General features: G+C 62.1%; 2 protein-coding genes across 2 annotated transcripts; one reads left to right on the plus strand and one right to left on the minus strand.

The window, feature by feature from the left end:
• Positions 1 to 1575: 1575 nt before the first annotated feature.
• LOC107289216 (rheacalcin-1-like) lies at positions 1576 to 6836 on the plus strand. Its single transcript, XM_015817922.1, has 6 exons — positions 1576 to 1622; positions 4682 to 4756; positions 4934 to 5028; positions 5467 to 5604; positions 5728 to 5833; positions 6685 to 6836. The coding sequence occupies exons 2-6, from the start codon at positions 4699 to 4701 to the stop codon at positions 6777 to 6779; spliced, it is 492 nt and encodes a 163-aa protein (XP_015673408.1). The 5' UTR covers positions 1576 to 1622; positions 4682 to 4698; the 3' UTR covers positions 6780 to 6836.
• A 553-nt stretch (positions 6837 to 7389) lies between these two features.
• CPT1B (carnitine palmitoyltransferase 1B) lies at positions 7390 to 16486 on the minus strand. Its single transcript, XM_015817923.1, has 18 exons — positions 16346 to 16486; positions 15768 to 15907; positions 15037 to 15214; positions 14754 to 14855; positions 14032 to 14169; positions 13801 to 13878; positions 13587 to 13694; positions 13379 to 13463; positions 12415 to 12610; positions 12098 to 12283; positions 11099 to 11204; positions 10819 to 10935; positions 10051 to 10215; positions 9833 to 9967; positions 9090 to 9242; positions 8405 to 8518; positions 7629 to 7721; positions 7390 to 7479 (listed from the first exon to the last, which is right to left on the minus strand). The coding sequence occupies exons 1-18, from the start codon at positions 16484 to 16486 to the stop codon at positions 7390 to 7392; spliced, it is 2325 nt and encodes a 774-aa protein (XP_015673409.1).
• Positions 16487 to 22859: the final 6373 nt, after the last annotated feature.

Genomic DNA, 22859 nt, shown 5'->3' on the forward strand with positions numbered 1-22859 from the left:
AGAGAAGGAAGCCAAAACAGCAGCTTTGACTGCTTAAAGTTGTGAATAGTTTACATACTTGGAATTGCTCACACAAGAACCAGCTACTTCGGCCATCTGGGCTGCCTCCACAAGGGACAATAAAGATTAACTGAGGATACTGCAAAGGCTTCTGGCCTACATATTGTTTGCAGCGTGCCGGTGGATGGAGAAGGCTGTGGTGTCAGAGCACTCGGCCTGGCTTAATATCCGTGGCGCCCGGTTGGCCAGGATGGCTAGAAAAGGGCTGCTCTAGACTGCTTTGATGCAGCCTCAAGATTCTTGACATACAAATAGGCTTCGACTTATGAGCACGATTTTCTGCTGCTAAGCGAGACAGTTGTTAAGTGAGTTTTGCCACCTGAGAAGGGAGAGAACTCTGCATCCTGACGTTTGGAAGGAAACTACGGCCAACTAGAGGGTGGCGGATGAGGAGCAATGGCGGGGCTGGTAGGATTCGCAGGCCAATCCCCGTTCCTTCACCTTCGGCCAAGCTTTGATCCCTCCTGGCTTGAGGGCAGCTCCGGAGGGGAAGTCACAGAGGACCTTCTGCACCACCTCCGTGCAGAGATGTTGTGCCTCTCCAGCTGAAGCACAAACACACAACACCTGAGCTCAGTTAGGAACAGGCCGAGAGGGAGGATGAACAATATTAGTCCATCAGTTCATCTCTAAGCCAGGAGAGACATGATCCAAGAGGAGATGGAACTTCTGCGGATGGAACGTCAAAAAGAGGCCCACTGATCCTCGGAGAGGGAAATTTGGGCCCCAAGGAGACCCCGCCAGGCCCAGGGCTGAGGGTCTCTGGCGATTCTCAGTCTCCCAGGTCATGGCTGTCCCAAAGGGGCTTTTTCAAAAGGCAACTGGACTCTGTTTCCCCCTGAAGACGTTTCTTCAGCTCAGAAGGGAAGAAGCTTCTTGGAGGAGAAGCGAAATGTCATCAAGGAAAAACAAAGCCCGGTTGCCTTTTGAAAAAGCACTTCTGGGGCACAGGGCTAGACGTAATGCAGGTTTTTGGATAAGATTTTGATATATGGACAAGGCCGCTGTTAAGCCACCTCAGGGCCTTGCCCTCCCCCTTCACACCGGTCACCTGGGACGCACCAAAGAGCCGGTCAGCCTGATGGGCAGTTTTGCAGGCCTCCCCCCCCCCCGTCACCCTTGCACAGTGACACTCCAGCTCACCCCAAACGTCAAATAGAGTGGGAGCCCCCACCCCACCCTTGGAGAATACGGTGGGCACATGCTGTGCCGTTTGGGGGGGGNTTTCTCGTTTTGAAAAGCCCCACTTTGGGCTGCCTTGGCCAGCAGTCCTGGGGAAGGGGAGGGGGACAGTGGGGGCGAATGTGGAAATGGGGGCTCTCCAGCCACCCTCCTTTCCGCCCCCCCGCCCCCCACGGGGCTCCCGAGGAGCGGCCGCGATCGCGGAGGGTTGGCGGAGGGGACCGCCCCGTCGGAGCTCCCCGTGCGGGGCGGGGGCGGCACCGATAGCTGCCCGGGAGGGGCGGGGGCAGCTCGGCTTATAAAGCCCGGGGAAGCCGCTCCTCTTTTCTTCTCTCCGCTTCGGCTGCCCGGCTTGCTCTCCTCCCGGCGCCGCAGGACCGGTGAGTGGCTCCCTCCGCTTCCCACGCCCGGCGCCTTCCGCGGGTCGAGCGCGGGGGACGAGTAGGAGGACCCGCTTTTCCTTCGCGAAGCCTCCCTCCCCGCTTGGGTCCCCGAGTGGCCAGCAGCAGAGGCTTGCCTTGGGGAGGGGGCAGCTGCGACCCCCAGCGCGCAGCCCCCACTAGCCGCAGCCGCCAAGCCCGGCCAAGAGGTCGGCGCGCTGGGCTTGAGGGCGGGGGGGGGCTCTTCCTTGGCTTTCCCAGCTGCAGAGACGCCCCCGCCCCACTTCTCCAAACGCCCCCAGCGAGGAAGGTCGGGGAGACGCATTTGGGGGGCGCCAGAGCGAGCCTTGGTTCCTACCAGATGGACGGAACTCGGCGCTTCCTGCCTGGAAGGGGGCTTCGCTGGCGGAAGAGCGGGTCCCCTCCCGAGACCCTCGCTGGAACGGAGCTCTTCGAGGCTGCGCCCGGCGCCTCCGGCGTTGAGCGCCCTCCGGACACCCGGCGGCCCAGTTCCCGGCCCTTTCTGCCCACAGGAAGGGAGAAGGGCGGGGTCGTCCCTAGTTGCCAGCCCCAGATCAACTCCCGTCGGGGCTCCGCCGGCCAGCGGCTGCACCTCAGCACCTCGGAGAGAAGCGCGGGAGGGTCTCGGACCCGAGAGGGACGGTTCGCCTCCGCCCCCTGCTGGCGCCCCCGCCGCCCCCGCCCTCCAGCCACAGCCGACCCACCGCGGGCGTTTAGACTCGGCTGGCCTCTGCCGGCGCTCCCCCGCCGCCCACGGAGCCCCGGCCCTCTGCCCCGGCCTCCGCTTTGGCGGGCGAGGGGGGAATTCGCTGCAAGGGACAAGTAGCCGCGCCTCCCGGGGGGGGGCTCGGCTGAGCCGTGTAGGCGCTGGGGGGCGGCGGCGGCAGCGAGATGTTCGGTCAGGGATCGGCGCGTCTGTGGAGGCGTTGGGGGGGGGGCGGCAGGCAGCGGGATCGGGAAGACAATCCTTTCCTATGGGAAGGGAAGGGTCCCACGCGCGCGCGCGCGCACACACATTTTTGCTTTAAAGCCCTGGATTCTGCGTTGGCGGCTGGCGCTTACCAGCAAAAAGAGAAGCATTTTCCTCTTTTTACAAAGATACAAGGCAACACCCATGATTTGCCCGCCAAAAGATTCAATATGCAAGCTGGCTGCGTTGCAACTTTCATACATTAAAAAGAAATCTATTCCACACCCTTGCTAGAAAAGTTCACACTGCATTTTTCACCTGTTCCTCAGAACTCTGATCCACACACACACACCCCGCCCCGTCCCTCTGCCGGCTGCGGCTTTTCTTACAGCCAGCCTCATGTTTAAATGTAGATGTGCGTATAGCTGAGACTTCTCGCCCAGGGCGACCTTTACTTGACATCCATGTCAATATATATGTCTGTGTGTGTGTGTACACACACATATACACCCTTCCTATATTCTGCAAAGAATATAACATGAGCCGAGTGTGCAAACATCCTCACGTTTGCTTATTTGGGGGAGAAAAAAATCCCATAATTTAGCAACACTTTCTGTGTATGAGTTGTCATGTACAAGGTTGTGTGGATCAAGGTCCCATGGCAGCTAAGTGGAGGGCAGTTGAAATAAAAGATTGTTAAGGTGTGGAATTATATCGGTTATCTCAGTTGAGCATTTTACGGTAGTCCTCAGGAGTGCAGAAAAAAATCAGCTGCTGTGATACCTGGGCAGGTAAATTTCGAGCGAAGGAAAGAAATGGAGACAGGTGACCCTTTCCCATAATTCGAATGAGGGCAGGAAGGATGTAAACAGAGAATTTTGAGAAATGTCATTTAAAGCACTTAGTGTCGTATATGCCATTTTACTATATCACCAAAGGGCTGTGCATGTTTTTCAGACCGTCTTAGGTTTGAGATACTAAATGCATGCAGGAACATTGATTAGAAATGATAAAATTGTGGGTAATTTCTGAAAACCGACAAGAGTACAAGATTTGTAGCTGGGGGTTGAGCTTGGGGTCTTTAATGCTCTCTGAGTTTGGTGGTTTTCTTGCAGACGTTTCATGACCCAACTAGGTAACATTGTCAGTGCTAGCTGGTCACAAAATCCGTGCAAGAAAACCACCAAGCTAAGAGAGCCACAAGTTTCTGGAACTGACTCAAAGATAGTGTGGAATTGGATTTTCTAGGTTATTGAATTACATCTACAGAGTTGGGCTCAGAGGCAGCAGAAACAAAAGTGTGTAGATAAAACTGAGTTTTACCTGGAGCCTTATGGATGTCCGCAGGTGCCTGCTTTTCAGGACTCTGCCCTTGTGCCACCTAAGAGTCAGGAGTAAATCAGGAGCTTCTTGATTAAAAGCTGTGGCAGCTTTTGCACGGATTGAAATATAACTTTCCGCAGTTGCGATTTGCACACTCGGCTCACGTTGTATTCTCTGAATGAGGAAGGGCGTGTATATGTGAACTTTTCTAGTTGCATTTCATCACTAGGAAGGCTGAAAGGGATTTTTTTTTTATGTGTGAAAGCTGTAATGCAGCCAGCTTGCACATTGAATCTTTGGGCGGGCAAATCGTGGGTGTGTTGCCTTGCATCTTTGTAAAAAGAGAAAAATTATTCTTCTCTTTTTCCTGGTAATTGCCAGGCGCCCACACAGAATACAGGGTATTAAAACAAAAAAATGAGTTTGTGTGGCATGTGCCCTTCCCATAGAAAAGGGTCACCTTCCCAGTCCTGCAGACCCAGCTCACCCTTTGTGTTTTGGTGCATGGAGTTTGCAAAGTTTTGTGTGTGAAGCCCAGCGGAAACGGGGCACATTCAGCCTCAAAGTGATGAGAAAAGTGACCCCTCCCAGCCCAGAAGCAGCCCCTTTTGATCTGGGCAATGTCTGGGATTGCCGTATCCCATTTTGTGATTTTCTACCAGCAACGAAATCCCTGAAAGGCCCGGTGGGTGGTTGAGGGGCACCCACCTCTCCTTCCCAAGGAGGCGTCCCCTCCCCATCCCACTGCGGCTGCCGTCCTCCCCCTCCCGTCCCCTCCCCTCATGCCTTCTCTTTCTCTCTGCAGCCTTGAAGAGTCAGAGGATGGCCAGTTTCAGCCTTGGCCTCTTCCTTGGCCTGGTGCTTGCACCCTTCGCGGCCAGTGAGTGACCTCTCCCTCCAACCTGCAGGGAAGACCCCCCTGTAACCGAAAGAGAGGAGGGGGCTCTCCCATTTCTCTTATGGGTCCTACAGCTCAATCTCCTGAGCGATGGTGGTGGGGGGAACACAAAGCCAACCTGTGGGCGTTCGGGGCCTCACCCGTTTCCTGCCCTCGCAGATGCCCAGGCTGACCCCTGCCCCAGCGGCTGGCTCGCCTACAACGGCCACTGCTATGGCTACTTTGAACAGGAGATGAACTGGCAACAGGCGGAGGTGAGTCAGGGCAGGGGAGAGGGGCCCGGCTGGGATTGGGCCCTCTGCGTTGGGAGTTGGCCGGTGGCACTGCCAGGGGTTGAGCCTGCAGCGGTGCCAGGGAAGGGAGCAACTGTGAGGAACTGCAGCTTCTCTGTGCCACGGTGGTCTCCCCACCACCCACTGAATCAGAGCCCGTGAGTTTGAGCGAGGGGGCTGGAGAGCCCATCAGCTGCTGGGCAGGGAAACACAGGTGTCCACTGGGAAGATGAACTGCTGCCCACTTGACCTCAAGGGTCGAGGCGTCACTGGACGGTTTGCAGCCTCTGGCCATTTTTGCTTTAACCATAGTCACTTTAAGATGGGTGAACTTCAACTCCCAGAATTCCCCAGCCAGTGCCACCCCAAGGCCAGGCAGCCGGCTTCCTCCACAGCCTCTCTGCCTCTCTCCGCCTCCAGGCCTTCTGCCAAAGCCACAATGGCCACCTGGCCTCCATCCAGACCCGTGAGGAGCACCAAGCCGTGTCCGACTTCCTGCAAAAGGCTCAGTGGTGGGAGCACGAGGACGTGTGGTTGGGGCTCTTCCTTCCATCCCACGTGAGTGACCGGGGTGGTGATGGCTTGTGGTGGCCCTGCTCCCTCTGCCCGCCGGGACAGCTCACTCGGGCCCCGGCCCCTCCCCCAAGTGACCAGTCCCCATGTCCTGGCTTCTGCCTTTAGAGCCAGACCTGGACTTGGGTGGACGGCACCCCCGTGGGCTACACCGCCTGGGAGAAACATTACCGCCGCCGCTGGGACTCTTGTGCTGCCCTGGAGGACTCTTACGGTAAGGGCCGGAGTGCAGGGGAGTGGGCTCCACTCTGGACAGCGCAGACCCTCCCTCGGAATGAAATAGGGCAAAATTTCCGTTTGACCAGTCTCTGAAGACCCCCTCCCAGTTCCCAAAACCTGAGGGGGAGATAGCACAATGCCACCACTTACGACCACAGATGAGCCCAACATTTCTGTTGCTAAGTGAGACAGCTATTAAGTGAGTTTTGCTCCATTTGACCACCTTTCTTGTCAGTCATTAAGTGAATCCGGCATCCCCGTGGACTTTGCTGGTCAGAAAGTGGCAAAAGGGGGGAGTCACATGATCCTGCAACCCTCATAAATACGAGTCAGTTGCCAAGTGTCCGAATTCTGATAACTGTCATAAGTGTGAAAAACGGCCGTAAGTCACTTTTTTCCACTGCCATTGTAACTGTTCTAAGTCGAGGAGTACCTGTACCTGAAGCCCCCAGCCCCACTTCTTGACCCACAGGGGGCAGCTTTGTCTTGGTCAGCACAGCGTGTGCCCAACTGGCACCTGTGAAAAAGGGGGAGGCCAGAAGCCACGCTGGGCGCTAAGCGGGGCCCCTGCCGGCTGCAGAGACACCTGAGGCTCAGAAGCCTCCTTAAAGTAGGGGGGTCCTGGGGGGGCATCGATGATCTGCTGCTGGGCAGGAGGATTGCCCAAAGGAGCCTCCGGGGGGGCACGATGCAAGAGGACCAAATTTGCAGGTGCCCATTCACAGGTGGTTAAAGGCCAACTGGCAGCCGAGGGTCCAGCTGAGCTTGGCGAGGACCCTTCCCAGGAAAGCCGGCTGGCAGCCCCCAACCCCTCCCCAGACCTGATCCCCCCCCTTTTCTTTCCAGGATTCCTGCTGTGGGACGACGAATCCTGCTACGACCGGAACCCCTTCCTCTGCAAAAGCTTGGCAGCAGCCGCCCCCCAGGCAAGCCAGGCCTGAGTCTGCCTTGTCACCCCCAGGAGAAAGCCCAGAGCTGCCTGTCCACCTCCCCCCCCTTCCACCCACCCCCCCATCCATCCTCCCCCCCCCAGGCCTCTCTCTCCCCACAACGCCTGCCTGCCTTGCAATAAACCTTTTCTGAGCAAAGGACCTCTTCATTCATTGCTTTGGGCCTGCTGCACTTTTTTGGGGGGGGGCGAGATCCCACCCCCTCCTAGACCCAACACCCTCCCCCTCCATCTGCCCTCCAAGGGTCGCTTCGCCCTTTTGCACGGATGCCTCCGGATTTGGCCTGACCTTTGCAGTGGGGTCTCTCCCCCACCCCCCCCACTGGAGCTTCACAACATGCAGCAGCCCAGGCAAAATCAGGTCGCTTCAGACAAGGGGGTCCCCAAAGGCATCCTCCTTTATAAGGGACATCACAGGGTCACCGCTCTGCCGCCCCCTCCCTGCCAGCCCACCAGGCGCCCCCAGGGCAGCTCCGCAGGGCAGGAGACGCAGTCGGCCGGCTGGCACCAGCCTCGACGACGCCCGCTGTGGCCGGCCGGCCTGGCTAGCTCCGAGGAGGCCGGCTGCCGCTTCCGTGGGGCTCTCAGCAAAGGCCCCCAGCTCAGCGGGCCACTCGCCTGGGCTGCACGTCCAGCAGAGCGGCAATGTCCACCATGGCCTGACGGATGTTCTTCCCGAAACGCGTGGAGTCCTGGGGGGGCGGAAGAGGCATCACTCAGGGCAGGAGGGGCAGCGCCTGGAGCCGACCGATGCGGGCTGGGGAAGGGGGTTCTCCCTGGCATCGGCCCTCCTCTGCCCCAGCCTGCCCCCCGCCACGGCTCCTTCCTCGGGCACACTCACCGTTTCGGGGCTGGAGAACTTGCTGGAAATATGAAATGTGATCAGGTTCTCGCCGGCAATGATGTAGGAGACCCCGTAGCCATCGTCAGCCACCTGCAGGAGGGAGGGACCCCGAGGGGCCAGGCTGAGGCCGGAGAGACCAGCCGCTGGGCATGGGGGGGCCCCGGGCAGAGGCGTCTAGGACGGCCCCTTGGCGTGCCTCGCCAGAGCCCTGCCTCTGGGCTCCATATCCCTCCCCTCCCCTCCCTTTCTTCTTCCCTCCCTCTTATCTTTTCCCCTCCCTCCCTCCGGCTCTTCTGTCTGTGGCCCACATTTCGCCACGTCCCAAAGAAGCAAAGCACCGCGCCCCACCTTCCAAGGCAGCCTCCTAGCCATATCAGTTGTGGGGCAGGGGAGGGAGGGAAGGGGGGCGCTCTCCCTGGGCAAAGCCCTCCCCATCCCAGGAGAAGGTGACACACTGGGCTGATTTTGGCCCATCCCCAAAGCCCAGAGGGGCCAGGCCTTCCGTTCTTGGATGAGAGACCCCCATGAAGGGGTTGGTGGGGTGGGGAAGTGGGCAAGCTCCTCCCCTCCTGCCCCCCCCAAGTTCAAGTGGGAACTTTAAGGGAAAGCTTAAAGCTTAAAGCCTCGGTCACCGCCTCCCCTCCTGACTCTGGCTGCCCTCCCTCCCTCCCTCCCTCCCTCCCTCGGGGCATTAGGACCTTGGCACTGACCGTCTGTCCACACAGCCTCCGTCCATTCCCTGCTTCCCCCTCCCCCCCGGCCGGCCTACTCACCGGCCCAAAGCCTCCGCCGGAGGAGACGTAGTCCGGATAGGCCTCCAGGCTCAACATCTTGATCTGCTGCTGGGGGGTCTGGCTGGTGGAGAGGCGCCAGGGCTCGGACAGCACCTGGGAGGGGGGAGAGGAGGGGTCCCCCCCAGCCAGGTCAGCTTCTCTTCCCTCTCAAGCTACAGCCCAGTGGGCGACCACCTCCCCCCCAGTCCCCCCCCTCAGGCTGGCCTTGGTGCAGGTGAGCCCCTCCCAAAAGCCTGGGGGCTTCAGGCCAGCTTCCCAAGGAGGGGGTGCTGCTTTGCTGGCAGCCCAGTGGTTGGGGGAGCCCCAGAAAACCTGGCCCCCAGCCCCTCGGTGCATCCCAGCCCTTCCTGGGGGCCTCTGCTCAGGAGGGCTTCCCCACAGGCGCTGCTTCTGGGACAGTCCAGCCAGGCAGGGGCTTCCCCTAAAACCTGTGGGGCTGGATCCTTCCCTTCTGGGGCCCACTGCCCCCCCTGCCCGTTTCCGGCTGTCCGTGTGGCCCCTTTGTTGGCACCTGCTGGGTGACCGGGGGGGGCGGCAGAGCGGCTGCGGAAGGGGGCAATGGGGGGGGCAGGGCTCCCATGCCTCCTCCTCTCCAGGGCCCCCCCAGAAGCCCCTCTCCCTCGGGGCCTGTGACTCCCGGCCAAGCCGGCCAGGGGCCCCTCACCTTGTCCAGAAAGGGCGACTTCTCCCCGAGGTAGCGCGACATCACGTAGAGGCAGAAGAGATGCCGGTCAATGCCGGCCCCCGTCATGGCCAGGCGGTACATCTGCTGGTGCTTCTCGGCCGCCGCCCGGAAGAGCTGCAGGCGGTCCAGGGGCTACGGGGAGACCGGATGGGGGGGGTTGATGCCCAGCCAAATCAGCCACTTGGCTTCTGCAGGGCGTCTCCTGCGCTGGAGGTCAGCTTGAGCCACTTTTGCCCAAATTCCCCCTCTCTATCCTGACCCCGCCTCCATTGGGAGCCCCCTGGAAGCCCCCTCCCCCGATCGTCCTCCAAGTTACGAAGGAGCTTCTCTTGCTTAGGTGGCCCCAGGTTCTGAGTGGCCTAATCTGGGTGCAACTTCCATGCCCCCACTGAGCCCTTAAAAAAGCATCACGGGCTCCCCTGGGCACTGCCCGCCTGTCCCCACCCTGACCAGGGGGGACTGGAGAGCCCCAGGCAGCTGCATCTGAAGCGCCCCGGATTTCATCCCTGCCTCTGCCCACTGCACAACAGCTGGACAACCACCAGGCTGCCCTCCGCTGGATCCCCCAGAGCCCCTCTCATACCCCTCCTGGCAGATGGCAATCTGCACCTCAAATTGGCTGCTCTGGGGCTTCCGGGACGCCAACCCACCACCCACGGAAGGCAGGGGTGGGGCTGCGGAGGGCGCAGGATGGAGCCTGGCATCGGGGGGGGGACACTCACGCTGCAGTTGGGGTCGCTCATGCTGAGCACGAAGGCCGTGGCCTCGCTGGTGCAGGAGCGCACCGTCTCCGTCCGGCCCTCGCGGAAGAGCCGCGTCATGGAGGCCTCGTAGGTGAGGCAGAAGTGGCCCCTGTCCTGGGGGAGGAAGACAAAGGCCTTGGCACCCCCACAGCCTCCACCTCCCCGCCCCTGGGCACTCCCTCCCCGCCCCCCCCTACCCGGAAGTGGGCCAGCTGCAGGGCGATCTGGATGAAGCTGTCGGGGCTGGTCCGGCCTTTCTTGATGAGCCCTTTGCCGAAAGTGGAGAAGCAGAAGCAGCAGAAGTCCACGTCATCGGCCAGCGCCTGGGCCTCGCCGTAGGAGGCATCGATGGTCTGGATGCACTGGGGGGGGGGAGGGGGAGAGCCAGCTTGAGAGGGTGCCTGGCATCCATGAGCCGGGGGGGGCTCCCTCCCCGTGCACGAACTTCTCCACCCAAATTGAGAGGAGCTGAGGACGAGGCACACGCCCAGCCCTGTGCCAGCAAAGCGCCATCCTGGTCTTGGCACGACACAACAAGAAGTCAATGAACCACCCTGTGGCTGGTGGGGTTCCCAGTTGCGGTGGGGTTCCCACAACCACAGCGCCCCACTTGACCCGGCGTGGCTCTCTGGTGAGCTAGCCAGTCTGTGCCAGCTTTCCACAAGGGAGGGCTTTGCCCCTCGGATCGGGGGGGTGGGGGTGGGCTCTGGCAGGGAGGCTTTAACGGGGATCCCTGCAGTCAACAGGAGGCTGGACTGGATGGCCTCAAGGGCCCCATCCTACCCAAGGCAACTGCTGGGCAGACTTTCGTTCTCTCAACAACCTTCACACACAACATCCCCATCGTGGGGTCTCCCACCTGCTTCTTAGGCAGGGTAATTCTCGGGGTGTGTGTGTGTGATACTCAGGGAAGGACCCACCTCCTTACCACTGGGCCCCCCCCTCTGGACGGGCCCCAGACCTACCTCTTCTGGAAGGTCCCAGACCAAACGCTGAGGAGGGGGCAGATCGGTGTTGGGCACCCCTTGGCAGTGCCCGCCATTGCAGTAACCCAACTGGAGCTGGTCTGCCGCCAGCATGAACTGGGAGGGAGGAGGGAAAGGGCACCCCAGGGTTAGACAGCTTGCTCTGGCCTCCCAATCCCATCAGCCTGCCCCCCAAGCAGTGCTGGAGCACTGAACAGGCTGTGGCCCTTCCTGGGGCCTCGGCAGGGACCCCTGAAGGGAGACCGACGCGGTCGCTTACCTCCCAGAGGTGCCCCATGACGGGGGCGTCGGCCCACGAGTGCTCGGCGTTGCCCCCCAGTTTGCCGTTCTGGTAGACCACCAGCGTGAAGGACTTGTCGAACCACCTGTGGGAGGGAGCCCAAGGCTGGCAGGGCCTCCGGGAAACCCCTGCAGCCCTCCCCTCTCCAGGGGGGGGTCTCAGGGGGGAGGGGTGCAGAATTCCCAGGACCAAGATGACCCCCTCCCCCGCCTTCTTCCTGCTCTCTGCCCGAAGCTCATCAGGGCCAGAGGGAGGGGAGGGGCCCTGCCCAGCCCCACAGTATCCGGGGAGGGGGGCGGCCCCTAAAGGAAAACAGTGGGGTCCAGGGTGGAGAGGGGACAGCTCAGTCTAGTGGTTAAGGCATTCAATTGAAAAGCAGCAGACGGCGAGTTCTAGTCCTGCCCTAGCCGTGAAAGCCGTCTGGGTGGCCTTGGGCCAGTCCCTCTCTCCCGGCCCTCTCCACCTCACAGGGTTGTTGTGGGGGAAAACAGAAGTACAGGCAGTCCTCGACTTACAATGGTGAGTTTAGTGGCCATTCAACATTATGACGGCATTAAAAAACGTGACGTATGACCATTTTTCACACTTACGACTTTTGCAGCATCCCCAGGGTCACGAGATCAACATTTGGATGCTCGGCAACCGGTTCCTGACTTACGACAGTCGCCGTGTCCCAGGGGTGTCACGTGATCCCCTTTTGCGACCTTCTGACCAGTAAAGTCAGTGGGGGAAGCCAGATTCACTTAACGACCGAGTTACTAACTTATCCACTGTGGGGATTCACTTAACGACTGTGGCAAGAAAGGTCGTAAAATGGAGCAAAGCTCAACTAATAACCGTCTCACTTAGCAACAGAGCTTAGCGGAGGACGAAGGAAGGAGCACTCGCAACCCCAAGTAATTGGCAATGGGAGCGAAAGGCAGGGGGCAGGTAAAGAAGGCCTGCCCCTCCCCCCCCCGGTGCCAGGGCTGCCCTCACCGGTCGTTGCAGTGCCCGTGCAGGAGGCTCTTGGCGTAGTCGCTCAGGCTCTCCTCCCGCTCGGGGCTGTAGCCTTGCGCCTCCTCGTCCAGCGCCAGGAAGAAGGCGGCCCGGTCGATGCAGTCCAGCGAGGCCCGGTTCTTGCCCCGGCTGAAGAACTTGGCACGGGCCTCGGCCCAGGGGACCCTGAGGGAGAAGGAGGGGGGCCTGGGTGCCACTTGCGCCTCCGGACCAGCAGCCCCTTCTCCGGCCTGGCTCAGGGTGCAGGCGGACTCCCGCGGCGGGGGGCCTCCCTCTACCCCCCCCACAAGGGCTACCTGCTCCCTGCGGTGAGGGCCGCCAGCCTCTGCTCCCCGGGCAGCGGAGGGGAGGGGTCGTCCAGGATGCGCTGGAACTGCATCTCCAGGTCCCGGGGGGGCAGCTGCTTCCCCGCCTGGTACAGCCACACTTTGAAGAAGCGCCCTCGGTGGAAGACGGCCAGGTGCCGGCTGTCGACCAGGTGCAGCAGGGAGTCTGGGGGCCGTGGGGGTGGGCGTGAGTGGCAGGCCACACCCCCCACGGTCCCTGAAGGGCCATGGGGCCTGACCCAGCGGTTCTGCTCCGGCCCCTCTTGCCCCCTTCAGGGGCTTGAGATGAGAGCCAGGGTGTGGGGTCTCCGGGTCAAAAGTCAACGCTCCGGCTTCTCTGTTGAAAAGGGCTGGCCGGCCTCCTTCCGGGGCCAAAGTTTGGACAGAAAGGGACTTAAGCCCCCCCTCCATTTGGGTCCATTTCTGATTTCAGGCCAAAGCTGTTATTACAGGCAGTCCTCGACATGCCGTCACGGTTCATTTAGTGGCCGTTCAAAGTTACAACGGCACAGAAAAAGGGACTTATGACCGTTTTCCAGTTACGACCTTTGCGGCATCCCCAGGGTCACGAGACCAAAATTCGGACGCCTGGCAACTGACTCGTGTTTATGACCGTTGGCACGTCCCAAGGCCACGCGGTCTCCTTTTGCGACCTTCTGGCAAGCCGGGTCAGTGGGAGGGCCAGTTCTACTTAGCGACCGGATTACTAGCTTATCACCCGTGGTGGTTCACTTAACAACCGTAGCGAGAAAAAAAGGAGGAAAACTCACTTAACCTAAGGTCTGGCTTGTGGTCGTAAGCCAAGGACCACCTGTGTTGCGGGGGGGGGGTCAGGGGGCTGGGGGGCCTGGGACCCCTCAGAGGCCCAGGGCTATTCTTCCCCCAGGAAGAATGTCCACCTGCAGGGGCGTCTCCCTCCCCCAGCGCCGCCCACCTGCCTCTTTGCCAGGGATGCGCGTTGTGTTGAACATCCGTTCCATCTGATAGGAGCACATGGGCACCACGCCCAGCGCCATCACCTGTGGGCAGAAACGGGTCGAGCGGGATTCCTTCGGGGACGCCTTTCCCTCTAGAAGGCTTCTGGGGAGGTGCTGTGTGGGGAGCCAGGCCTCTTGTAGCCCCCCCATCCCACTTTTACTCACGGGTTCAAGCTCTTCCCGGTCCAGCTGGCGACGGTACTTCAGGATGGCATGGACGCAGTTGCCGGCTCGGGCTGCCTGGATGGGCGTGGGGGTGATGTAGAGAAAGTCCTGCCCGGGGAGGGGGTGGCGGAGAGAGGAAGCAGCCGATGATTACCTGGCAGGCAAGGAAGGACCCTCTGCCGGGCTCTGCCCCACGGAGCCCTCTGCCACTCACCATGAGGTAGTAGTTGCTGTTGACCATGATGGGGCCTCTCCCCCGCAGGTAGATGTACTCCTCCCACCAGTCGCTCACCTGTGGCACAGAAGCATCCTTGGGGGGAGCCTGCCGGGGTGGTGGGGGTCTCCTAGGGGAGGTTCCAAGGAGTGGGGCGCCCATGCTGGCTGGGGCAGCTGGGCTGGGGCGTGACGGTGGGGGGGGGCAGCCCAGCCCAGCCCAGCTACTCACATAGTTGGTGGCCCACCAGGACTTGAGGAGCAGGAACCTCTGGAGGCGGGGGGCCAACTTCTGCTGGAAGTCCCTGGCCAGGGCCTCCATCTGCTCGTACTTCTCCTTGTCCAGCAGGGGCTGCACAGAGTCCAGGTACTGCCGGCAACAGAGCATCAAGGTCCACTACTGGCTCCCCCCCTCCCCCAGCCCCTCTTGGGCCCAGAGACACCCCCCCCTTGCTTGCCCACAGTCCCAGTGGCCGAAGGGGGGGGGTGAGACCGGTGGGTCCCCCGCACGAGCACAAGCCCCATTGCATCAGGCAGCCTCTGCTTTAGCCCCACAGACCGGACTGGGAGGAGGGGTCTCTTCTCTCTGGGGATAGGGAGCCCCCCCCTTTCAAATTGGGGCATGACACGCCTGGGGTCTGTTGGCCCCACTGAGGGAAGCTCCCAGGCCTGGCCCAGCCAGAAGCAGCAACTGGGACATCACCCGGCCCCCTCCCTCCCAGCAGGAAGAGTCAAGAAGCAGGGGGCTGCAGGCAGACCCCCCCCTTCAGACACGGAGAACCCACTTAGGGCTCCTCCCTGCCCCCATCCCATTCCTGGCCCACACTCCAGGCAGCAGCCCCTTCTCCCCACAGCGCCAAGAGGCCCACCCACAGCTCAGGGCAGCTGCCCCCTCCCCCCCCCCGTGTTCGGTGGCTGTGGGACGGGGTGGGCAAGGAGAGCAGCCCTTCTCACCCTACGGACGGTGTCCTCCACGCTGGGTACCGGCAGCTTGGGCAAGGAGGTCTGGAAGCTGTAGAGCATGGGGTGGCGCCCGGACATGACTTTCACCAGGGCCTGCGAGGGGACGGCGGTCAGGCAGGCAGGGGGAGGGGCAGGGGCCTCTGCCCCGGGCAGCCCCACCCCACTCAGGCCCCCAGCCCGGCCCCCTCGTCTCGCGGGGAGCAAGAGGGAGCTGAGGGGCAAGGCTCCCCTCCCCTGCCAGAGAGGGGCCTGCCCCGGACCCCCTGGGCCTCACCACCCAGGCTTTGGTGCTGAAGCTCGTCTTGCCGTGGGGCTCGAACATCCAGCCGTGGTAGGAGAGCAGCAGCTTCAACATCTGGCGGCGAAGCCAAATGCCCAGGATCCAGAGGCCGGTGGAGAAGAGCAGGGCGCTGAGCAGGGTCTGCTGGCGGAGGTTGAAGTAGCAGCTGCAGCTGGAGGGACACGGTGGTCCGAGCAGGTGAGTGGCTGGAGGGGGGGGTCTTCCCCTCACTGGAGCTTTGCAAAGAGGGGCTGGATAGTCATCCGTTGGGATGGTGTAGGAGAGTGCAGTATGTGGGTGGAGTGGGGTGGGGTGGGCTTGATGACCTCTGAGATTCCTTACAGCTCCCAAGGGCCCTGCTGAGGAGGGCTGAGTTGTGTCCCAGGAAAGGAGGGGGAGAACCTCCATGCTCAGAGGTCAAGAGGGGTGAAGCAGGGCCCTTGAGGAAGGGGGTATAGGCCCCCCCTTCAGACACGGCCTTGGGAAGACACGGCTGCCTTCTGGAGTTCCCCTGCCCCCCCCCGTGCCTCAACCCCCCTTCCAAACGCTGCATTGAGCCCTTGAGGGGGTGGGATTACGGCTGCAGGACCCCCAGGTCTTCCCAGAGCCCAACCATCCCCCCCCCAGGAGGCCCCCCTGCAAAGGGCCGGAGAGCAGGCAGCTGCATTGCTCCGGGTGCAGCTCCTGCTAGGGCCCAGGAGGGAGGGGTCAGGACTGGCCCTCACCTGGTGGGCAGGTGCCTCTGGATGCTGCTGATCACCCCCCGGGAGAGGTCCACGTGGACCCACGTGCTGCCCACGGTCACGGCGGTGATGGCCAGCCAGCCGGAGGGGGAGCCAGGATACACCCCGGTCAGGAAGCTGTTCTGTGAAATGGGCCCTGTCAGAGGGGGGTCTTTGGAGGACCGGAAGCCCCCACCTCCCGCCCGGGACAGAGACCACCCTGACAACAGAGCCTGGGAGCCACCACGGCCCCCATTTCATCCCCCCAACCGGGTGTCTCTAGTATCAGGGGGGGAGGACCCCCCAGGCTTAGGGCCACCTCACCTGCCCCTTCTCTGCCTTCCAAAAGCTGGCCAAGCAACCACACAGCTGGGGTCCCTGGCCGAAGTGGGGGTGCACCCAGCGATTGGGATGGGCTGTGCCCCCCCCCATGTTCAGCCTGCCAGGGGAGGGGAGGGGGCTCCCAGGAAGGCAGCCAGGCCAAGGTCCGGCCACTCGCTCACCCTCAAGCCACAAAAAAGTATGACCTGTGGGGTGAAGAGATGTGGGGGCTCCCCCCATGTGGCCACCCCCCAGTTCACCTTCAGCCGGATGAACCGTTTCTTCCAAGAATGGAGGCCCGACAGGTAGATCTGCTTCAGCGCTTCCTGGCTCAGCCGGAAGTCCACCCCGTCTGGGGTGACCGTGAACTGGAAGGCGACGGCCTGGTGGGCTTCCGCCATCTTGCCTGGAAGGGGGAACCGGGGCAGGGGTCCTCACCTGGTGGCCCTTCCCCTTGGGAGGCCCACACAAAGCGGTGCGCCTTAGCTTGCCCCCACTTTCTGCCCCCTCGCTCCCCTAACCTGGAGTCCTCTGGGGCAGGGACTCTGCTGCAGGCCTACCACCCGTACAGCCCGTGTGCTGCCCCTTCTTGGCCATGTAGTCCCACGGGTCCCGGCTCTGGAGGCTCCGTGGGCCGATGCCAGGAAGCCAGAACCTTCCCATTCCCGCCCCCCCCCCATCCCACTAACCTGGAAAGGCGGCTTTAGGCTCAGGGTCAGCAGCAGCAGCAGCCCCTCGGCAGAGCCTGGAAAAAGGGGGCACTCTTGGGGGGGGGAGAAGAGCTTCAAGGCTTCCTTCGCTCTCTCTCTTTTTGCCCTAGACCTGTGGGGAACACGCAGGGTCCGGGGTCAAGGTCGCCATGAGGGCCTGGGGGCAAAGCTTCCCTTCCCGTGGGGCTTCCCTCACCTCCCCCCCCCCAGCCAGCTGAGCTGCAGCCACCCAGGACTGTTTACACAAGGAGCCAGTTGGCCGGCAAGGCTGTTCCGTCACGTGAGGCTGGCATCCCATGCTGGAATCAGGGGCAGGGGGGGCAGGGTGGGTGGGTGCCCCCCCTCTCTCTGCCCACCAGCCGGGAGGGGAAAGGGCCTCGGAGGCTGCTGGTGAAAGACAGCCCCCCCCCAGGGAATTTATGCTGGGAATTTATCATTATTATTTACTATATTTAAGAACAAGCCAGAGTTCTCCGCTCCAGCCCTGCTGCCTCGGGAGCCGGCCCCGCGCTGGGTGCGAATGGAGGGGGCCTCTCCAGCTGAGCTGGCTCGGGGCCCAGCATTTGTGGGCAGGGGTGCCAGGCGGCCGGCTTCCTCGGAGCAGGGCTGGAGCGGAGCCTGGCAGCAGGTGGCCCAACCCTCCGTGTCCCCTCCCTGGCAATATCCAGGAGACCCTTCCTCAATCCACAGACTTCTGGGATGGGCTTTCCTTGGCAGCGTGGGATTTTTGGGTGTTGGGTCCCCTCCCCCGTTGGAGATCAGCCAAGGGCCGTCACCCAGCCAGCCCCACCCTCTCGGCCCCGAGGCTCCCCTCTCAGGAAGTCCAGGCCGGCCCCTAAGGTCAGCCTCCTCAAGGTGAAGGTCTGCTCTGGACTTGGGAAGGGGGAGGGGGGAATAGTACAGGGTCTCCCGTTGGAGCAGGGAGTTGGACTAGAAGACCTCGGAGGTGCCCTCCAGCTCTATTCTGATTCTGGACTCCAGGGATTTCCGGTAGCCCCCCCAGCCCGCCCCCGATTCTGCCCGTGCAGCTGTCCTAAGAAAGCCCCCTCCAGCGGCTCTCCCCACGGAGACAGCCTGGGGGGCTGCAGCTGTGGCAAGGAAGGGCGGCGGGGAGGGGGTCTTCGGGCAGCCGGGGTCCCCAGGGGAAGGGAGGTTTTGGAGCAGCAGGAGCCCCCAGGGGAAGGCTTGATCTGGACTTCGGAAGGGGGGGACTCACTGGCATCTCCCGAGACCCCCACTCCGGGGCCCCGGACCAGTGATGGGCGGCGGGGAGGGCGGCCACTTTCTCGGGGGGCCTCCGGGGGCTGAAGGGCTGGAGCTCCTGCCCGGACGCCCTTCCTGCCTCCCCGGGCGCGCCAGGCCACCCCGCGCGGGCCGAAGGGCCCCACTCCCGCCCCCGCCCTGGGCAGCCCCGGAGCTCACCGGCCGGACGGGGAGGCTGCTCGGTCCGCGCGGGAGAAGGCGGGGGCCCCGTGACCGCGGCCCTCCCCCCGGTCGGCGGCGGCGGCGGCCCTCCTGTAACCGGACACCCGGCGGGGGCGGCGGCTGCCCTACTTGGAAAGGGGAAGCGGGCGGCGCCTCCAGCCCCTCCCCCTATTCTCGGCCCCCGCGGGGGGGGGAGAGGAGAACGGAAGGGAAGCCGCCCCGTCCAGCACCCAACGGGGCCCCGCTGCCCCCTCTCCGCCGCCGCCGCCGCCTCCGAGGGCGAAGCGGGCAGTCTGCCGGGGGGGGGGGCGGGGTGTCCTGGCGGGCTCGAAGGAGGCGAGGCACCCACGAGGCTTTCCACGCGCGGTTCCCGATCAAAGACCAGCCGGCCCCGAGCGGGGCGGCCCTTGCAGGCGCGGCGCTTCTCCGGCTGCCTCGAGCGCCCGTTTGAAATCGCGGAGCGCAGAGCAGCGCGACCGGGGGGGGGGCGGTCGGGGGCCCCGGAGGCTTCGCAGCGCCTTTGCCCGGGGATCGCCCCGCCTGCCCGCCCTTGGCCGCCTCCGCCACGTCGCCGCCCCCGCCGCCCGGCCCGCCTCTTCCCCATTCTGCGCCCCAGATCCCTCCCCGGCCGAGGGGGCTTCTCGCGGGGGCAGCGGGGCCCGGGCACCGCGGGCTCGGCGGGGCCCAAGCAGGGGTGGAGTGGGCCGTTGCGCCCATCCTGCTCTCCAGGGGCCTTGGCGCGCCTTTGTGCAGGCGCGCGGCGGTCTCAGGATTCCGCCCAACCGTCGCCCTGGCCGCGATTCCGCCCCCCCCCCCCGCGCCCCGGCTCAGCCCCGGCTCTGTGCACCTCGACTCGCCCCTTCGCCCCACTTTCCTAGGCGGGGACGCGTGCAAAGCAGCCCGCTCCCAGACGCGGGTCAGGGCTGAAAGGCGAAGAAGGCCCGGTGCCCCGCCTGGCCGCGCCTTCCTTGCCACGGGGCCACTCGTAGCCGCGGGCGGTCCCCGTTCCCACGACACGAGCCAGAGTTGCTTCGAGGTACTGCGGGAAGTGGGAGACCCTGCGGCCGCCCCTCTCCGGGCCTGATCTCCTCTGCTCGGCGCCTGCCGGGGGCGCCGGCGGGACCCCGGCCTGGAAGCATGCGGCCCCGGATTGTAGGGTTCGGACCGGCCGGCAGGCCGACGCAGAGCCTTCCCGGGCAAGGAGCGGGTCACCGGGCGGGTCTTTCTCTGCGTTCTCCGGGCGGGTTCGCACAACACGTAACAGTTCAAGTAGAAGCCCAGCAGACACATTCACACGACATGCTCAGCTGGCTAGGAAGCATTGCTTGGTTTTTGTTTTTGTTTTTATTTTCTGATTTATCGCCTTCCCGGAGTCACTCAGGAAACAACAGTTATCTGCTCACTGGCTAGGGCTAGGCTGGGCTAGGCCACGAGCTCTTCCGGGCATCCTGGGCGGTTCACACGACAGCCTGAACCAGGCCGGGGCACAAAGCTCCAGCAGATGCATCTGCCCAGCACGCTTTGCCCCTTCTTGGTGTAAAGCTGCGTGCGTGCTGTCAATGCAGCAAACGGGGTAAGCGAGTGAGCTGCAACGGGGGAAACCGATCGGTGGTGTGAACGTGTGACAGAAATTTCCAGTTTGCAAGAAGCTGCTTAACTGTTTGCCCAGGGAATCTATCAGGACGGGAAATTGCGACTGGCTCCTTTGACTGCAGGTTAAAGGTCAGCTGCACATTGAGGGGAGGCCCTCTGGTAGGGAAAGGGAGGTCGCTCAGCCCCCCCCCCAGCAGAGCCCCTCATCCTGATGTGCCCACTAGACTCAGGCTAAGCCATGGTTCCGTTCATTATCATTTGTTGCGTAACCAACAAACCAAGCTAAACGATGGCTTGAGCGGGGTTCTGGGTGGCAGAGGCCAAGCGAGAGCTTCCTTGGCTGGCAACAGGGATGGGCTCCCTGCCTGGCAGGACAAGGGCAAAATTGGGGCGCTCCGTAGCTGCAGGACGTGAGGCTGCTGCGTGCGTGCGGGAACAGGGAGGCCCTCCCGCCAGGCTATAAATAGAGGCTGGGATTTGGGTGAGAGGGCGCCTGGCCGGGAGGAGGGGAGGACAGCTGCTGGCCTGGGCTGCCCCCCCCCCTGCTGCCAGCCAGCCAGCCTTCCCCCCCAGCCCCCTCCTCTCTGGCCAGGCGACTGTCGCCCTCCAGCCTCCTCTTTCCAAAAGACCCCAGCTGGGATTCCATGGGTTGTCCGAACTGCAGCTGTCCAGTTTTGGGGCCCAGGATGCCCAGCCTCTAAAGGGGGCAAAGGCATAAACAGCCTTGAACTCTTCACAGATTTGGAGGCTCTGAAAGCCCCCCCTCCGACTGCAGCCCCCCCAAAGGACCAGCCAGGGTCCCCCATGAAAGCGCCCACTGCAGTCTCCTCTGGCCGATGTTTTGCTCCGCCCGGTTTTTTAGTCTTTCTTTGAAGTCCTTCCTGAAAGGGCGCCGGGAGGGGGGGGTAGTGCCGCCACCTTCGAGGCAGGAGGTGCAGCCCCTCCTTGGATAAAATGTTCGGTGCCTCTCGTGACCCGTTGAAGACCCCCATGGGGGGGCGATTGCTCAGGCTGCACCCGATGCCCCCCCGCTCGTTTCTTTGAAATCCAGAAGATCAAAGGAGCCCCAGGTCATCCTACAGGGCCAAGATGGGGGGGGGGTCATCCTCGATTTGTGATGAGCCCAGAATTATGGTTGTTAAGTCGTGATGGTCATTGTTAAGTGGACCACCAGGTAGCTGTGCCCAATTTTACAGTTGTGGTGGCGATTAAGCAAACACCTCAGTTGCTAAATGAAGCCCTTTTACTTTTTGCTGGGAATCCGAAGCAAACATAGAAATGGGCAAAAAACTGCCCAAAATTGCAGTTACGTGACCGTTCGGAAGGGTCATCAGTGTGACCCTGTTGCCAAGCGCCCGAAACGGGCTCAGAGGAAGATCCTTCGTATCTTTGGACGGTGGATAACTGAGCAGTCGTTAAGCGAGGATTGCCTGCGTCTCGCCTGCCATTATTCAGGCCGTTTCCTTTGTCAAACGGCCCTGGTGGGCCTGGGGTCTGTTTGGACCAGAGGCTCTGCGGCCTTCATCTGAAGACCCTGCTGAAGGGGGGCATCCTCTGCCGGGCTGCCAGCCGAAGGGGCTATGTCCACTTTGGGGGGGCCTGAGTGCATCCCTGCACGCGCTCTGTTGCTAACGCAACTCCAGGCAGTCCTCGACTTACGACCACAATTGAGCCCAAAATTTATGTTGCTAAGGTGGAACATTTGTTTGTAGCCCTCTAACTCTCGGAGGGCCTCAGAAGTGGGCTGGGCGATCCCTGGAGGGCGCTGGGGACAGTGGCAGGGATAAGCAGCAGCTCGGCTGGAATAGGGGCGTTAACGGGGATCCCCTCGGGCAGAGTTTGTGGTCCACTGAGAAAATCTGTGGGTGGAAGCCCCCTCCCCCGGTCTCCTCCACCCCTCCCAGGCCTGGTGGGAGCCACACTGAATTGGCATTCAGCTCACCTGGTGCCAGGCTCACCTGGTGGCCCCTTAATCTCCACCCTAGTCGGTCTCTCCTCTCAACCCGGGCCTGGGAAATGAGCAACCTTTTCTCTCACGCCGTTTTTGCCTGGGCTTCTCCCGATCCACTCGGGGCTTTTGGGCACCCGGGTCCTTCTCCTCCTCCTCCTGCAACAGGCCCGGGGTCCGGTCCAGTTGGCGGAGAGGATGCTGCTGCTGGATCTCAAATGCAAGACCCCTCCCTCCCACTCCACCATCCCCCCCCCAGTAACTTCTGAACTCTCTACCTTCAGCCCCCCCTTTTTTCAAGAAGCTAAAAAGGTTAAGCCACCTGGAGTTGCCTCCAGTAGCTTAACCTTTATTATTAATTAATAAATAAAACATGCATGCTTTCTACAAATAAACATTTTTTTTTATTTTGTACAATATTCTGACCGAGAGTGCAAAGCCTTCATCAACAGCTGCATTTCAGTGCTTAAGTGACGGGCTGCCCTGAGAACGGACAGCAAGCAAGCTCGGGGGGGGGGGGGAGGGTGTCACCAGAGTCCCTCACAAATTCTTCAATTTATTAGCCCAGAGTAAAATCGACCACAGAATCAGCAGGAGGAAACGGGGCCCACCGAGCATCATAAGCAGCCCCTGGCCGGGAATCAAAGCCAGGTTTTCAAAGCTTTCTGGAGCCCCAGGCGAGGGGCCACCGTCCTTGTCCCTGGAGGGGGCTGGGGTGGGGCCCCCCAAGAAGCTAGGCTTCCCAGGTCCTACAAGCTGGCAGTGCTTCTGGGGGGGGGCGCATGCCCATCCAGAAACGACCGGAGACCAGCAGGCCCTCCGGCTCTCTGACCTGCAGAGTGTCGGAGGCAGTGACCAGCACTCGGGATGTCGACTCTCAGCCGGTACAGCGCCCGTCGCAATGGTGACCGAGGGGTGCCTGAAAGGCGCCCATTACTGTGCGCACAGTAGCTTCTGGATAGTCTTCAAGGGCAGCCACATGCAGAGCGCATTACAGTAATCTCTGGGGTGACCAGGCCACAAGTGATTGAAGGGAAGGGAAAGGGGGCAACTGGCGCATAGGATGAAAAGTGTGAAGGCTTCTCTTGTGGCAGAAGG

This window comes from Protobothrops mucrosquamatus, unplaced genomic scaffold (genome assembly GCF_001527695.2).
Source record: "Protobothrops mucrosquamatus isolate PMUCROS unplaced genomic scaffold, P.Mucros_1.0 scaffold655, whole genome shotgun sequence".
Taxonomy (NCBI): Eukaryota; Metazoa; Chordata; class Lepidosauria; order Squamata; family Viperidae; genus Protobothrops; species Protobothrops mucrosquamatus.

Excerpts from the sequence above, each read along its gene's own strand:
- LOC107289216 (XM_015817922.1), top strand. The coding sequence starts at position 4,699 with ATGGCCAGTTTCAGCCTTGGCCTCTTCCTTGGCCTGGTGCTTGCACCC. Across the intron at positions 4,757-4,933 it reads GCTTGCACCCTTCGCGGCCA|ATGCCCAGGCTGACCCCTGC; the intron begins GTGAGTGACCTC and ends CTGCCCTCGCAG. Across the intron at positions 5,605-5,727 it reads GGCTCTTCCTTCCATCCCAC|AGCCAGACCTGGACTTGGGT; the intron begins GTGAGTGACCGG and ends TTCTGCCTTTAG.
- CPT1B (XM_015817923.1), bottom strand. The coding sequence starts at position 16,486 with ATGGCGGAAGCCCACCAGGCCGTCGCCTTCCAGTTCACGGTCACCCCA. Across the intron at positions 13,464-13,586 it reads ACCGGGAAGAGCTTGAACCC|GTGATGGCGCTGGGCGTGGT; the intron begins GTGAGTAAAAGT and ends TTCTGCCCACAG. Across the intron at positions 12,284-12,414 it reads GCCCTCACCGCAGGGAGCAG|GGTCCCCTGGGCCGAGGCCC; the intron begins GTAGCCCTTGTG and ends CTTCTCCCTCAG.